General features: G+C 49.9%; 1 protein-coding gene across 1 annotated transcript in view; it reads left to right on the forward strand.

Annotated features, from left to right (window-relative positions):
* The first annotated feature begins 525 nt into the window (after positions 1-525).
* LOC140425419 (protein FAM8A1-like) overlaps positions 526-18,042 on the forward strand; it is a 33,196-nt gene continuing 15,679 nt past the window's right edge. The window contains exons 1-2 of the mRNA XM_072509678.1: positions 526-1,166; positions 12,400-12,520. Of these exons, the coding sequence (XP_072365779.1) occupies positions 734-1,166; positions 12,400-12,520 (554 nt within the window). The 5' untranslated portion in view covers positions 526-733. The remainder of the gene's footprint in view (positions 1,167-12,399; positions 12,521-18,042) is intronic.

The following is an 18,042-nucleotide window of genomic DNA, read 5'->3' on the forward strand; positions in this document are numbered from 1 at the left end:
GAACGCGAACGAAAGGCCATTTGTTCCCCTGACCTGGTGGGCCAGTCCGAACTTAAGTACAGGCCTGTTAGTTGTAGAAGTAGCTTAGACGTAGAATTTGTGCATGAGTAGCGATTACTGTGTGTAATAAATGTACTTTGATTTGAATCTTACTAATCGGTGTATTGAGTTATTGATCATTATTTGGACTTGAACCTCGTGGCTGTCGAGAGCAAAGGTAATGAAACAGAGCAATTGAACCAACCGGAAAGTTAGCAACAAGAGAGACAGAGAAATATGGTTTTTTTTGTATGTTTAATTTACTGTGGGGGGGGGGGGGGGGGGGGGGAAGATCAAGGTCTGAGCCCTCCATCCCCAAGCAGAGTAGCTGCAGTTGATTGACAGCAAGCGCGCTCGCCCTGCCCACACGCTCGCGGCTCTGACGCTATACTCTCCGCCCTCCCCCCCCCCCCAAAAGTACACTACGTCATCCACAGGCGAACGCGTCCATTCCGGAGCAGGGGTGGGGGAGCGACATTTTCAAATGTCCCAATTTTCCTGCCGATTTCCTCAGCTCCGCAGACACTGCGACGTCTAAACAATAGTTGACTAGTACTTGATCATAACGGGGGTTGATTTTTGACATCCTTTTAAAAATGAATTGACGCCATTCTCTCTAACCCCCCCCTCCCCTGTCCTTCTGTCAGTGCAGTTGCAGTGGGCCGTTCCCGTCCCGGGGCTCCGATCGCTAACAATGGCGGAGAGCGGCGGAGGCAGGGCTGCATCGGGCTCCCCTGCCCGCGGGCCGGCTGCGAGAAGCCAGGCAGCCCCTGGGACCGCCGGCGCTGGGGAATATTGCAGGAAGGTGCAGGAGTGGCTGTGGCAGTATTACAGCTACGCGCAGTGGCAGAGCTGGATGATGATGATGGCGCCGCTCCCCCCCTATTGCCCCTTCCCCGGGGGAGGGAGCGGCGGGGGGCCGCGGCAGGACGAGGCCGCCGCCGCCGCCCCCCTGCCCGGCGCCTACAGCCCCTTCCCGCTTTACCCTCCCTACTTCGGGGTGGCGCAGACCCCGGGTGGCGGGCACCCTCCGCGGCAGGAGCTGACCACGGCTTCGGGGGGCGGTGTCCGGCTGACGGCCTCCAATGCCCAGCAGCAGCAGGCGGCGGGGAACGTGCACCCCAGAGGTAAGACACGGCTGTTAATGCGGCGGGAGGGGCAGGGTCTGCAAGCTCCTGGGATCCGCAGTCCCCGGGCCGGCTTCAGAAAGACTGGCTCCGGCCAAACCAGCTGGCGGAAAGGCCACACGCACTTTATATTCCATCAAAACACTTCTGCAGTCGGCGTCGTGCCCGTCCCCTCGCCGGCGGGAGGTGGATTAGAGCGTAATGGGAGCAGGAGTCGGCCCTTCGGCCCCTCAAATCTGCTGCACTATTGGGTTTGAGGTCGGCTTGTGACCCCCTCTCTTGCCTGCACATCCGCCACAACCCGTGACTCCCCTGTAAATCTGTCAAACTCAGCCTTGAGTATATTAAATAGCCCAGCCTCCACTTCCCTCAGGGGTGGCACAGTAAGAAGTCTTAACACCAGGTTAAAGTCCAACATTTCTTTGGAATCACGAGCTTTCGGAGCATAGCTCCTTCCCAGGGTGAGAGCTTTGTATTCCGAGGAAAGCTTGGATCTCTACTCCATGGAGTTCAGGAGAATGAGAGGTGATCTTATTGAAACAATCATGATTAAGATGCCGTGACTGTGTTAGGGTAGATCATAAGAATCCCTGCAGTGCAGAAGGGGCTTCAAAATAAGGGGGGCGCGATTCTCCACTCCCACGCCGGTTGGGAGAACCGCCTGGGCAGCCAACATTTCCGGGGACGCCCTCCCGCGATTCTCCCAAGCGGTGGGAACGGCCCGGTCGAGTTTCGCAGGCCGGAGAATCGCCGGAGTCACCCAAAATGCCGATTCTCCGGCACCCCCGCTATTCTGAGGCCCGGATGGGCCGAGCGACCAGGCCAAAACGGTGGGTTCCCCCCGGCGCCGTCCACACCTGGTCGCTGCAGTCGTGGGGGTAGCATGTTTCAATACGAACATCTCTCGAATGAGTATATGTTCAACATTTCTTTGTATGGCAACCCTTTATCCCAGGAAACAACCTGGTGAACCTTCTCTGAACGGTCTCCTCTGAAAGTATATCCCTCCTTAAGCAAGAGCAAAGCTACGCAGAGTTGTTGTAAGACTTTCCTGTTGTCATACTCGCCCCCCTCTTGCAATAAGACCAATGTTCTGTTTGTCTGCTGTACCTGCATTCTAACTTTTGTGATTCACAAGGATACCTAAATTTCTCTGTACCACAGCATTGTGCTGTCTCCCCATTTAAATAGTACTCTGCTTTGCTGTTCTTCCTACCAAATTGGACAACCTCACCTTTCCCTCATTATACTCTTATCTTCCAGTCCACTCGGTTAATTTATGTATATTCATTTACACACTCCTCGTTAAAGTTACCATTTTGATTTTTCATGTCTAGTTGCGCAATTCTGGTTGACCATGCTGCAGCCCATCTGGCACAGCTGTGCACTTGAATCTATTGCAGTTGAATACAATTAGCTCAACTGTTACATTGATAAAACAGCAGGAAATCAGAACTGAATAGGATCGGGAACCTGCCAAGGAAAAACTAGCCAATTCAACCGGGATCGGTTAAAACAATGGAACGAAACTTATTCACTTCCCAGCTTGTTTCTCCTGATCTTTATCTGAACTTCACAGTTGGCAATGTACAGTGGTCAGTGCAATAGCAATAAGCCACTTATTGCCTCAGGATATACCTATTTCCTGTGGTTAAACTTTGGAGCCCTCAGGGGCAAGCTGGCTTAAACTCTGCTCCGCTTTAAGCACAGATGGCTTTCCTCAGGCTGTCAGAGGACTTTAAACTAACAGGGATGGGGGCGGTGGGGGGGAAGGTTCAGTTGTAGTGAGATTTCGAAACATTGTGACACCTAGAACAGTGCAGCAATATGGGTAAAGGCAGACATAATGGGAGAGGAAGGGACAGAGTTTAACAGTAATAGAGCCTTAGCGAGTAAGGTTTATGCAGATAATAGTAAAAAAATGAAATTGAGGCTCTTCATTTCAATGTGCATAGTGTCTGCAGTAAGCTAGATGAGCTAGTGGCACAAGTTGAGAATGCTTTAGATCTAACAATTATTACGGAGACATGGTTAGTTATATGGTGATCAGGGTTGGAAATAAATATTTCAGGGTACAGCATTTCAAAAAGACAGATCGAATGGAAGAGGAGGCGGCGGATCCCTGATAGTAAAAGATGACGCAATGATATTAGTGAGAAAACGTCTTGGCTCCGAAGATCAGAATGTAGGATCAGTTCAGGTGGAAGAATAGCATGGGTCAGAAAATGCAGGTGGGCAGCACGGTAGCATTGTGGATAGCACAATTGCTTCACAGCTCCAGGGTCCCAGGTTCGATTCCGGCTTGGGTCACTGTCTGTGCGGAGTCTACACATCCTCCCCGTGTGTGCGTGGGTTTCCTCCGGGTGCTCCGGTTTCCTCCCACAGTCCAAAGATGTGCAGGTTAGGTGGATTGGCTATGATAAATTGCCCTTAGTGTCCAAAATTGCCCTTAGTGTTGGGTGGGGTTACTGGGTTATGGGGGATAGGGTGGAGGTGTTGACCTTGGGTAGGATGCTCTTTCCAAGAGCCGGTGCAGACTCGATGGGCCGAATGGCCTCCTTCTGCACTGTAAATTCTATGATAATCTATGAATATCTTACACGGCCCCTAACAATAGCTGTTCCATTGAACTGAGCATTAAACAAGAAATCAAGGCAGAAAATAAGAATTCGAGCTTGTAAGAAAAATATAATGAATTATGGGTTAAACTGGACAAGTCAAATTGGCAAAGGTGGTCTGAAAGTTGGGTTGGTAGAATGTGGCATGGTGGCATAGTGGTTAGCACTGCTGCCTCGCAGCTCCAGGGACACGGGTTCAATTTCAGCCTCGAGTACCTGTCTGTGGAGTTTGCACGTTCTCCCAATGTCTGTGTGGGTTTCCTCCAGGTGCTCCGGTTTCCTCCCACAGTCCAAAGATGTGCAGGTTAGGTGGATTGGCTGTGCTAAATTGCCCCTTGGTGTCCAAAAAAGATTAGGTGGGGTTACTGGGTTATGGAGATAGGGTGAGGCGTGGGCTTAAGTAGAGTGCTCATTCCAAGTGCCGGTACAAACTTGATGGGCTGAATGGTCTCCACCTGCACTGTAAATTCTATGAATACTTTTGTGATGATTTCCTGGAGCAGCATGTGTAACCAACTAGGGATAAAGCTATTTTGGATCTTGCCGATTTAAGGAAAACTTGATAAAGATTGAAGCATTCAAGTTTAAGGCAGCCACCCTGAAGTTGGATAATGTTTTGGTAAAGCCACAACTTAAAAACTGTGTTCACTTTGAGTTACTGGAACAAGAGAGAAACACTGGAGGTGGAAACTGCAGAGATGTGCAACTCCACAAACCTTTGGGGCAATGGTCGCTCAGACCACTAAGCCGGAAAAGACAGGTACGAGAAACAGATAACTGCTCAGCCTGCCACCACACCGATGCAGCAAATCCCCAACAAGCCAGTAATGTTTTTCACTCACTCACACTTCAAATTCTTGCATCACCTACTTAAAAGGTTTGGTTGTCAGACACCGCCAGTTTTCGGATAGCTGGAGTTGAGGTGCTGTATCTGTAGTTAGCCTGACATCAGTCATTGGGAAGGTGCTAGTATCTATTATTAAGGAAGTTTTTGTCTCCATATGTAAGGGAGGATATACTTACCTTTTCAATGATACAGTAAAGGTCCCTAAATTGAACCCTGAGATGAGAGGGTTGTCCTACGATGAGAGGGTGTGTAATTGGGTCCAATATTCTCTGAAGTTTAGAAGAATGAGAGGTGATCTTATTGAAATGTACAAGATTCTGAAGAGACCTGACAGTGTAGACATGGAGAGGTTATTTCCACAAGCTGGGCACTGTCTAAGGATGTCAGGCAATCATTTTGGACTGAGATAAAGAAACATTTCACTCAGGGTTGTGATTCTTTGGAATTCTCTATCCCAGTGGGTTGTGGGTGCTCCATTATTGAATATGTTTAAAACTGAGCTAGACAAATTGTTGCTGTCTCAGGGAATCAATGGATATAGGGAGTGGGTGGGAAAGTGGAGTTGAAACCAGAGATCAGCCATTACCATTTTGAATGGCGGAGCAGGCTCGATGGACCTTATTCTCTGCGACTGCTCATATCTCTTTATTTACATCTATCAGAAAAAGTTTATTGAGACATAAACACTGCTGTGATTGCATAATAATATGTCATGAATTACTTGGTCTAAGGTACAGCATAACTTCTTATTTACCATAAGGAATCCCCACAGGGGATCAGCTAGTTTATCAGAGAGATCACATGAATATGCTGCAACCTTTTGTATGAGTGTCTACTTAAGCATGGCCCCACTGTGTCGCTCCTTTATCAGTGAGTTCTTGGGTGTGAATGGTACTCCTTACTGATTTTATAGAATAGTTATCTATATTTCTGAAAGACCAATAGTGACTGTTGCTATGGAATTGTACAGTGGCAGATAAATGGTGTGTTATCTGCAGCACTGAAGTGATTCACGTCTATAACTTGCTGGCCGATCTCTAACCTAAAGAGTTGCAACACATCATTGCTTAATAACTTCCTCTGTCCACTAGTGTCGTATGGATGCAAAACAAAACCACGTCACAACAGATACATTTGGGTAATTACTGAACAAGTGATCATTGTCGATTTTTAAAAGTTCATCAAAGAGTGGGAATATATAAAAGCTCAAGTTTACTTTACTTTTGACATTCAACCTGAATCTATTCTATAGGCAATGATGGGCATGAGAGACTTTGTGACATATCTGTTGTTGCATTGTGGGATTCTGCAAAACGTGTATTTGGTCTTTGTCCAAATATGTGGTCCCCAAAGTAGGCCAAAGTAAATATTTTATTTGGAACAGCCAACGGGTGGATGGGATGACTGTCACCTGCAAGTTCTCCAACTTTGACATATTGTCGGTCCTTCATCTTGGAAATCCCTGCCAAACAGCACTGTGAAAGCATCTTCATCATGGACTGCAGCGGTTCCAGAAAAATACTTACTACTACTTTCTTGAGGGCCACTAGACATGGGTAACAATTCTGGCCTTACCAGCAACACCCAAATACTGAGAATTAATTCAAAACATGTTTTTGTGCTCAAATGAGCAATAATTGTTTGGAATAATTGACCACAGTTCGATGCTCTGAGGAGACCTGTTTGAATCTATAATTTGCATACATCTGTACTCTTATAAAATAGTGGACTTAACAAGCTAGCTCATGATTTGCAATTTCAACAAAACACACAAAATATTTTTGATTGCAACAATGCCGTAAATGTTGTTGGTCCTGAACGCAGATTCCTTTATCTGTGGCAGGAAAAAGTGAACTGACGCAACTATACCTAAACATTTAGCAACAACCCTTGATGTCCATTTGGAAGATGCTGCAGAAAATGTCATGTACTCCATTACCTTCAGATTGCATTCGGGCAATATTGTCTCTCTCAACTGTTTCTCATTGTAATCGCGCTAGAGTGGGAAACAAATCGTCACTCGCTGAATCAGGGTTGCTGGAACATTTAAAACGCTATGTGGAACCTGGTGCTCAGCTCTATTCCTCTGTGTCTCCAGAGGCCATCAGAGTGTACATGCGCGTACACCTGTTTATATTCAGTAGACCACAAGAAAATTAAAAGGTGGAGACCGTTCGGCTTAATTTCCCAATTCCAGTACTTGGTTGCAATTAATTAATCCAAACATTTATCACTCCTTTGAGTAAGGAAGTTTCAGTGTTTTTGAATTTTGAATTTACCTTCATCATCTCCTAATTTCACAGCTTGTTTTGAAGTAATAAACTGGGGATACCTTAGAAAATATTTTTTAATGAGGCCTTCCTTTTATCCACTTTGAGAATATCAAATTCTAATATAGTCTTCTGGATTTACACTTGGACATCAGTTTTTTCCCACTATTTAAAAGTGCTGCTGTTTATTTCGTCTTCATGGCGCTTGTCATGAAAAGTAGTATCATCTTGTCATTAGCATGTACTCCTCACACTCTGTCAAGTTTTGCGTGTTGTACTTCGTTACAAGTCCAAAAATAGGAAAAAATGTGTACATTTTGTGCTTGGGTATTCTGATTTGGAGCCAGAAATTTTTTATTTAAAAAAAAAAAAAAAAAAAAAAATTTTTTATTGGGGTTTTCACAAAATATCAACAATAGAATGAAAAAGGAACCTAATAGAATTAAATACAGAACAAAGTAAAATAACCCCCGTGCCCCCCTCCCCCTATACATAAATAATTAATTAACACCTCGAATTAACACACAGCAACCATAGCAAATATATCCACCCCCTCAGATCCCCCAGGGTAAATAAACAAAAATAAAATAGAGCCCCCCCCCCCATCCCCAGGTTGCTGCTGCTGCTGACCATTGTCTACCGTTCTGCCAGGAAGTCCAAGAACGGTTGCCACCCGCCTAAAGAACCCTTGTACCGATCCCCTTAAGGCGAATTTCACCCTCTCCAATTTAATAAACCCTGCCATATCGTTGATCCAGGATTCCTCGTTTGGGGGCATCGCATCCCTACACTGAAGAAGAATCCTTCGCCGGGCTACCAGGGACTCAAAGGCCAAAATACTGGCCTCTTTCGCCTCCTGCACTCCCTGCTCCCCTGCAACCCTAAATATTGTGAGCCCCCAGCCTGGCTTGACCCTGAATCCTACCACCCCCGATACCGTCCTCGCTACGCCCTTCCAAAATTCCTCCAGCGTGGGCATGCCCAGAACATATGGGTGTGATTTGCTGGGCTCCCTGAGCACCTAACACACCTGTCCTCTTCCCCCAAAGAACCTGCTCATCCTTGTCCCGGTCTTGTGAGCCCTGTGCACCTGTGCAGCACCTTAAACTGTATGAGGCTGAGCCTCACGCACGAAGAGGAAGAGTTCACCCTCCCTAGGGCATTTGCCCACGTCCCCTCTTCGATCCCCTCGCCCAACTCCTCCCACTTACCTTTCAACTCCACCACCGAGGCCTCCTCCTCCTCCTGCATCACCTGGTAAGTTTCCGAGATCTTCCCCACTCCAATCCCCCCCCCCCCCTCCCCCGAGAGCACCCTGTCCTGTACTGTGATTGGCAGCAGCCGCGGAAATTCCACCACTTGCCACCTGGCAAATGCCCTTACCTGTAAATATCTAAAGGTGTTCCCCGGGGGAGCCCATACTTCTCCAGTTCACCCAGGCTCGCGAACTTCCCGTCTACAAACAGATCCCCCAACCACCTTATCCCTGCCCTGTGCCACCCCGAAAACCCTCCGTCTATTTTCCCTGGGACAAACTGGTGGTTCCCCCGTATTGGGGTCCACAACGAGGCCCCAACTCCCCCCCCCCCCCCCCCCCCCCCCCCTGTGCCGCCTCCACTGCCCCCAGATTTTGAGGGTAGCCGCCACTACCGGGCTCGTGGTATACCTCATTGGAGGGAGCGGCAGCGGCGCCGTTGCCAGCGCCTCCAGACTCGTACCCTCACAAGACGCCGCCTCCAGCCTCTTCCATGCAGCCCCCTCCCCCTCCATCACCCACTTGCGCATCATCACCGCATTGGCGGCCCAGTAATACCCACAGAGGTTGGGCAGTGCCAGCTCTCCTCCCCCCCCCCCCCATCCCTACTCTGCTCCAGGAACACCCTTCTCACCCTCTGAGTCCCTCGCGCCCACACAAACCCCGTTGTGCTCCTGTTGACCCGTCTAAAGAAGGCCTTCGGGATAAATATGGGGAGGCACTGGAACAGGAACAAAAACCTTGGGAGCACCGTCATCTTAACTGACTGCACCCTACCCGCCAGGGTCAGCGGAACTCCTCCTCCATTTGCTTCCACCGGCCTCGTGAAATTAAGTCTATGCTGGGCCCCCCAGCTCCTGACCACCTGGACCCCCAAATACCTGAAGCTACTCTCTGCCCTTTTTAGTGGGAGCTCGCCAATCCCCCTCTCCTGGTCCCCTGGGCGAACCACGAACAACTCGCTCTTCCCCATGTTGAGCTTGTACCCTGAGAAATCCCCGAACTCCCTGAGGATCCTCATTACCTCCGGCATTCCCCCCCACCGGGTCCGCCACATATAGCAGCAAATCGTCCGCATAGAGCGACACCCTATGCTCCTCCCCACCCCGCACCAACCCCCTCCAGTTCCTCGACTCCCTCAGTGCCATAGCCAGGGGTTCAATCGCTAGTGCGAAGAGCAGGGGGGACAGGGGACACCCCTGCCTCGTCCCTCGATGCAACCAAAAGTACTCAGACCTCCTCTTGTTCGTGGCCACACTCGCCATTGGGACCTCGTACAACAGCCTAACCCACCTGACAAACGCCTCCCCAAACCCGAACCTCTTCAGCACCTCCCACAAGTACCCCCACTCTACCCTATCAAAGGCCTTCTCGGCGTCCATCACCACCACTATCTCCGCCTCTCCCTCCCTCGCCAGCATCATAACGTTCAGGAGCCTCCGCACATTCGTGTTCAACTGCCTCCTCTTCACAAACCCCGTCTGGTCTTCGTGGATCACCTGCGGCACACAATCTCAATTCTCGTGGCTAAGGCCTTCGCCAGCACCTTGGCATCTACATTTAACAACAAAATTGGCCTGTAAGACCCACACTGCAGGGGATCCTTGTCCTGCTTCAGGATCAAGGAGATCAGTGCCCGGGACATCGTCGGGGGCCAAGCCCCCCCCCCCCCCCCCCACCTTGCCTCATTGAAGGTCCTAACTAGCAACGGGCCCAACAGGTCCACATATTTCTTGTAGAATTCGACCGGGAAACTGTCCGGCCCCGGTCCCTTCCCCCACCTGCATGTCCCCTATCCCTTTGCCCAGCTCCTCCAGCCCAATCGCCGCCCCCAATCCCGCCACCAGTCCCTCCTCCACCTTCGGAAACCTCAATTGGTCCAGAAAGCGGCCCATCCCTCCTCCCTCCAGTGGCGGCTCGGACCAATACAATTCCTCATAAAAGTCCCTGAAGACCCCATTGATGCCAACCCCACTCCGCACCACACTCCCTCCCCTATCCTTAACTCCCCCGATCTCCCTAGCTGCGTCCCGCTTCTGAAGCTGATGCGCCAGCATCCGACTTGCCTTTTCCCCATACTCATAAATCGCCCCCTGGGCCTTCCTCCACTGCACCTCTGTCTTCCTGGTGGTCATATTCGGCCTGGAGGCTACGCCTCTTCCTCAACAGTCCCTCCTCGGGCACCTCCGCATACCTCCTGTCTTACCTCACCATCTCCCCCACCAGCCTCTCCCTCTCCTCGACTCTCTCCTCTCCTTGTGGGCCCTAATGGAGATCAGCTCTCCCTAACTACCGCCTTCAGCGCCTCCCATACCATCCCCACTCGGACCTCCCCGTTATCGTTGGCCTCCAGGTATCTCTCTATGCTTCCTCGGACCCGCTCGCTCACCTCCTCGTCCGCCAACAACCCCGCCTCCAAGCGCCACAACGGGCGCTGGTCCCTCTTCTCCCTCAGCTCTAGGGTCTACCCAATGCGGGACGTGATCCGAAATGGCTATCGCTGAGTACTCGGTATCCTCTACTCTCGCTATCAGCGCCCTAATCCGACCCAACATGCGCTGCATAAAACCCGCATCGTCCCAGTTTGGGGCATACACATTGACCAGCACCACCCTCTTGCAGGTTACCACTTACCATTACGTACCTGCCGCCGTTGTCTGTCACAATGCTCGACGCCTCGAACGACACCACTCTTTCCCACCAAGATCGCCATCCCCCGATTTTTGGCACCCAGCCCCGAATGAAACACCTGACCTACCCACCCTTTCCTCAATCCTACCTGGTCTACCAGCTTCAGGTGTGTCTCCTGGAGCATGACCACATTTGCCTTCAGCCCCTTCAGGTGCGCGAACACCCGAGCCCGCTTGACCGGCCCGTTCAGTCCCCTTACATTCCAGGTTATCAGCCGGATCAGGAGGCTACCTGCCCCCCTCCCCCACCGACTTGCCATAACTCCTCCTTGGCCAGCCACGCGCCCGCACCCCAAGCCTGGCCCGTTCCCCACGGCGGCAGACACCCCCGTCCCAATCCCCTCTACTCGCTCCAGCTCCCCCTTGACCATAGCAGCAGCAAACCCCCCCCAGCTAGGACCCCGCCTAGCTGCTTTACTCCCCCCATTGCACTCCCGCAAGTCTGCTGACCCCGGCTACTCCCGCCTCTCCTTAGACTCCTCCCATTGTGGGACATACCCTCCTCCTCCATTACCCATCCACTGGCTCTCCGCCTCCCCCCTTCCATCCCAAGCACGGGAAACAACCCTCGCTTCCCCGGCCCCGCCCCCTCCAGCCTTCAGCGTGGGAAAAAGCCCGTGCTTTCCACCTGCCCGGCCCCACCACCTCTGTCACCGCTCCTTTTACAGGCCCAGTCCCCTTACCCCCGACTCGGGCCTTCCCCGCGGGGCCCCATCACGACCTACCGGCCATCCACCCCTACTCCATTTACTTACCCCCCTCCAAGAGCCCACCCGACAAGACCCAACCAAAACAGTGCCCAACCCACCCTAACCACCCTCACCGAACGAAAAAGAAATAAGAGCAAAGAACCCCCCCTCAAAATGTAACACCCCAACAGCAATTCCCGGACACTCATCCTGACCCTCAGTTTGTGTCCAGCTTCTTGGCCAGGACAAAGGCACACGCCTCCTCGGGAGACTCAAAATAATGGTGCCGGTCCTTGTAGGTGACCCACAGTCACGCCGGCTGCAGCATGCCAAACTTCACCCCCTTTCTGTGCAGCACCGCCTTCGCCCGATTGTACCCAACTTCTTTGGGTTCTCCACCACTTTTTTTTAGTCGCCCCGCTCCTGGTCCAAGCCATACACTGTCGGGGAACTATTGCAATCTCCTTCCCACACCGGGAAACGTCGAGAAAATGTTGTTGGGGGCCCTGAAAAGAGCCCAAAGCTCCCTTTTTAGCGGGAGTTGCCGAATGTGCGACTTAGCTCTGCATAGCCGCAACCGGAAGTTGAGCCAGAAATTTAAAGCAGCAACAGTTGACCTATGGCATTGGCAGGGAGTTGGAATGACCCAGATTGTTGAGATTGAGCACTTACACGTGGAAAGTACACAAACAGGGACTTCAAAGGGAAAGTCAATGTTAAACACAACTCCACATTATCTAAATATCGACACTAGTCCACAAATCGACAGGAGAAGCATATTCAATTTCAGGGTGATGTTTCCTCTTTATAAAATTAACAGTATATCTACGCTGTCAATAATCAGCATTATTTTTGTGTCTAAAGGGCGTGAATATACTATTCCATCCCTGATGCATCGGTTCCTCGCAGAGATGGTGGATTTTCTAATCCTGTTCCTGCTAAAAGCTGTCGTGGTGCTGACTGTGATGCACATCTGTGGGATCAAGTAAGTAATGGAACTCTCACTTAAATGAAGATTTGTTTAACTGCGTCGCTTTTGGACATAAATAATTTGTTATAACACAGTAAATCATAATGGGGGTGATATCTATCGATTGAGTTGCCATGAATAAAAAGTAAACTGACAGTCAGGCAACATAAAATTGTCAGTTGCCAATGATGTACTCTATATTGGGGTCGCTGCAAATTTCTGGTGTAGTGACCGCCATAAAGTGATGTTTTGGTGTCAAAAGTTCTGATTTCAAGACAGGGTGATCTCGGGTGCATGGGTCAGGGAGGGCAAGGTGTCGGCAATACACCAGGAGATGAAAGAAGAGGGGAAAGCGCTGGTAGAAGAGTTGAAGGGTAAATGGGAGGAGGAGCTGGGGGAGGAGATCGAGGAAGGTCTGTGGGCGGATGCCCTAGGTAGGGTTAATTCCTCCTCGTGTGCCAGGCTCAGCCTGATACAATTTAAGGTGGTTCACAGAGCTCACTTCATGGGGGCGGACAGATGTGGAAGGTGCTCAGGGAGCCCGGCGAACCATGTCCATATGTTTTGGTCATGCCCGGCACTGGAGGGGTTCTGGAGAGGAGTGGCGGGAGCAATATCTCAGGTGGTGAAAGTCCGGGTCAAGCCAAGCTGGGGGCTAGCAATATTTGGAGTAGTGGATGAACCGGGAGTGCAGGAGGCGAAAGAGGCCGGTATTCTGGCCTTTGCGTCCCTGGTAGCCCGGTGAAGGATCTTGCTAATGTGGAAGGAGGCGAAGCCCCCAGCGTGGAGGCCTGGATAAACGATATGGCTGGGTTCATAACGTTGGAGAGGATAAGTTCGCCTTGAGAGGGTCTGCACAGGGGTTCTACAGGCGGTGGCAACCGTTCCTAGACTATCTCGTGGAGCGTTAGAGGAAGGTCGGTCAGCAGCAGCAGCAACCTGGGGGGGACGGGGACGGGGGACGGGGACGGGGGGGGGGGGGGGGGGGGGGGGGGGGAGCTGCCTGGGGGGGTGGATGAGCAAGAGATAACATGAAGAGTCGGGGAAACTGGCACGTACGGGAGAGAGCCAGTGTACAAAGCTGTGTAAATATACTATTTTGCCATGTATATATCTTGCTCCGCGCGATTTCTCGTTTCTTGTTTTTTGTTACGGGGGTGGGGGGCGTTATTGTTTGTAAGGGAGAAAAACTGTGTTAAAAACTTTAATAAATATATATATTTTTTTTTAAAAGTTCTGATTCAACACAAGGAAACAAATTGCTGTTGTGCGTATTCACTATTAATCTGTCCGTGTTTTTAAAAATAAATGCTTTATTAAAGTTTTTCCAATCAGCGTTTTTACATAACAAAAATAGAAATACAGATAGTAATTAAAAAATAACTAAGCATAGCCCAAAGCTTACAATAAAACTAATTACAAAACAGATTTTTTTTTTAAAAACAGAACAAGGTGGGTTTTGTCTCCATGCCCAACTCCCATTATATCAACAGTACACTCCCCCCACCCCCCCCCCCCCCCCCCCCCCCCCCGGGGCCCAGGATGCTGCTGCTGCTGACACTTACACTTACTGCTCCCCTAGAAAGTCAAGGAAAAGGTTGCCACCGGCGGGAGAACCCCATCAAGGACCCTCTCAAGGCGAACTTTATTTGTTCCAGGCTAAGGAACCCCACCGTATCGCTAACCCAGGTCTCCACACTCGGGGTTTTTGAGTCCCTCCACATTCACAAAATTCGTCTCCGGGCTACTAGGGAGGCAAAGGCCAGTACCTCGGCCTCTTTCGCTTCCTGCACTCCCGGATCCTCCGCCACCCCAAATATCGCTACTGTTGGACTCGCCTTCATCCGAGCGTCCAAAACCCTAGACACACCCTTGCAAAAACCCTTGCCAGAATCCTTGAAGCGTCGGGCATGCCCAAAACATATGGGCGTGATTCGCCGGACTCCCTGCACACCTCAGGCACCTGTCCTCCACCCCAAAAAACCTACTCATTCTTGCCGCCATTGAATGCGCCCGATGCACCAGCTTAAACTGGATTAATCCGAGCCTAGCACATGATGAGGGGGAGTTCACCCTGCCCAGGGCATCGGCCCACAGGCCCTCATCCAGCTCCTCGCCCAGCTCCTCCTCCCACTTATCCTTCAACTCCCCCACTGAGGCTTCCTCTACCTCCTGCAGCTCCTGATATATGTCCGACACCTTCCCCTCCCCTACCCAGACGCCAGGCACCACCCTATCCTGGATCCTATGTGGGGGCAGCCGCGGGAATGTCCCCACCTGTTTTCTAAGGAAGTCCCGAACCTGAATGTACCTGAACGCATTCCCCGGGGACAGGCCGAACCTCTCCTCCAGCGCATGCATGCTGGGGAAAACCCCGTCTATAAACAGGTCCCCCATCCTCCTAATACCTGCCCTATACCAGCCTTAGTACCCCCATCCACCCTACCCGGAGAAAATCTGTGGTTATTCCGTATCGGGGTCCACACCGAGGCCCCCTCCTCTCCCCTGTGTCTCCTCCACTGCCCCCAGATCCTCAGTGCCGCCGTCACCACCGGACCTGTGGTGTCTGTCCAAGTGTTGAGAAGTGCATTGCTAGCAATTTTGGCAATCTTGTTCATACATTCATTGGGTGTAAAACATGCCCAAAGAATGCAGTGTGGGGAGGCATTGTAGGCATTTTACACTTTTTCTGTTCAATAAAACTCAGTCTACCTGTAAATGTGTTTTGTTTTGTGAATCGTCTAATTTATTTTTGGGGCTCAGCAGGATTGCAGATTTGGAGTGTGTTAGAGAACCACAGCCTTATTGAGGAAGTCATTAATTCACGAAAGATGGAAATGAAATTAGAATGGGTTACACCACCAGTGTCAAATCAGTATCTTTCAAGAATACAATTTTTAAAAATCCCTTTCTACGAGTAGTGAAACTGATCACAACTGATGCCAGTGGTGCCTCGTTTGAAGGAGACCCTGACCCTTTTTTTAATACCCACCTTCAAAAAAAGAGATTAATATAGTCCACCAATGCAAGTTCGGGACAATGTGCCACCATTGATGTTTATGGGGAAAAGATTATTACAGTGCAGGAGGAGGCCTTCCGGCTCATTGTGCCTACACGGGCTCTCCAAATGAACAATTCACTCAGTGCCATTCTTCCACCTTCTCATAACCCTACAGATATTTCCTTTTCGCTTGTTTAATTCCCTTTTGAATACTTCAAGTGAACATGCCTCCGCTGCACATCCAGGCAGTGCAATCCAGTCCTGAAACCACTCACTGCATGAAAAGCATTTTCCTCAACACCTTTGCTTCCTTTACCGCTTTAAATTTGTTTTTTCTCTTTCTTAATCCTTTTAAGAGTGGAAATAATTTCTCCATATCTTCTCTGTCCAGATCCCTCATGATTTTTAGTACCGCAATCAGATCTCCTCCATCACTTTTCTAAATCCAACAGTAATAGCCCCTCCAGTCCATCATCATAACTGAAGTCCTGGGGATAGTTCCACGTCTCTGGAACCATTCTAGTGAATCTTTTCTGGACTCTCTCCAATGCCTTCACACCCTTCCTAAAATGTGGGGCCCAACTGAGGTTGAACTTGTAAAAGTCAACATAACCTTTTTTAATTCATTTAGGCCAGCCTTTATTGCCATCCCTAATTGTCATGCCATTGAGAAGATACCTTCTTGAACCGCTGCAGTCCCTTTGGTGTAGGTACATTCCGTGCTGTTAGAAAGTTTGAAGAAACAGCAAAGTATGTCCGGATGGTTGTGTGGCTTGGAGGGGATCCTCCAGGTGATGATGTTCCCATGGTGCCTGCTGCCCTTGTCCTTCTAATTGGTAGCAGTCATGGGTTTGGAAGGTGCTGTCGGAGGATCCTTGGTAAGTTCCCGCAGTGCATCTTGTAGATGGTACACACTGCTGTCACTGTACATCTGCGGTGAAGGAGTGATTGTTTGTGGATGGGGTGGCAATCGAACGGACTGCTTTGACCTATATGATGATGAGCTTCTTGAGTGTTGTTGGAGCTGCACTTATCTAGGCAAGTGGACATTATTCCATCAAACTCCTGACTTGTGCCTTGTAGATGGTGGGTTGACTTTGGGGAGTCAGGAGGTGTGTTCTCTACAGGATTCCTAGCCTCTGACCTCTTTTAACCACAGTATTTATATGACTGGTCCAGTTCAGTTTCTGCTCAATGGTAACCCCAGGATATAGATAGAGGGGGTTCAGCGATGTAATGCCATTGAATGTCAAGGTTGATGGTTAGATTCTCTCTTGTTGGAGATGGCCATTGCTTAGTTGAATGTTATTGACCCTTGTCAGTCCAAGCCTGGATATTGTCCAGGACATGGACTGCTTCAGAATCTGAGTCGCTGCAATCATTCAAAACTATAGCAAGTCTAGAGTTAATTGGGGTTCTTGCTCAAAAACAGAATTAAGCGTTATGAAGGGAACCATTTTCTACTCCGATATTTAAATTAGCTGAATTTCAGTTAAGAAATTTGGTTTTAAGAGGGACCGATGCTATTGGGCACAACAGGAACGAGGTGTAAAATAAATATCAAGGTCGTCCTACGGTTAAGTAGCACTTGGGAATGACGGGATTGCGGGTGCTGGTGAGGGCTCCACTCCTCTCCCGGGAAAGTTTTCGGGAACCCAGTGGTGGCTCGACTAAAAATATGGAGGCAATTACAGCAGCACTTTAAAGTGGGGAGAGCATCAAGGATGATACCGGTCAAGGACAACTATATGTTTGAGCCAGCTAGGGTGGATGTCAGGTTTAGGGGATGGGGAGGATAAGGGAGTGGTAGTAATGTATAATTTGTTCCTGGAGGGGCAGTTTGCGAGTTTGGGGGAGGTAGTGGAGAAGTACGGGCTCGCACAGTCGGCGTGGGTCAGGTACTTGCAAGTCTGGAATTTTGCGAGGAAGGTTTATTCGAATTTTCTGGTTGCACCACCTGCATCATTGGTGGAGAGGTGACAGTCGTTGGCCTATTTGGAGGAGGATAAAACTTTAGTTATCTATGGGGAGGCTGCTGGCAGAGGATGGGCCTTGCTGGAGGGGATTAAGGCAAAATGGGAGGAGGAGCGAGGAGTGTGGTGTGACACTTTGCGAAAGGTGAATGCCACGTTGCCATGTGCGAGGCCTGGGCTTATGTAGGTGGTGCATCGGACACACTTAATGTGGGCAAGAATGAGTCGGGTGTTTGAAGGGGTAGAAGATAAGTCCAAACGGTGGGAGGGGCCCAGTGGATCATGTGTGTATATATATATATATTCTGGGGACGTCCTAAGCTAGTGAACATTTGGGACTCTTTCTTTAGCACCATGTTGGTGATCCTGGGCAGGGAGCTGGAGCCGGGCCCCCGAGATGCCATATTGGGGTATGAGATTGCAGTATCCCACTAGTAACAGCAATAATGACCAATTTGTTTCTGCTGTTTTCTGCCTGTTAACCAATCCTTAATCCATACCGTACATTACCTCCTATCCTTGTGCTTGAACTTTGCTCTCCATTCTTCTGTCGGGGACTTTAT

This window comes from Scyliorhinus torazame, chromosome 6 (assembly GCF_047496885.1).
Source record: "Scyliorhinus torazame isolate Kashiwa2021f chromosome 6, sScyTor2.1, whole genome shotgun sequence".
NCBI classification, from domain to species: Eukaryota; Metazoa; Chordata; class Chondrichthyes; order Carcharhiniformes; family Scyliorhinidae; genus Scyliorhinus; species Scyliorhinus torazame.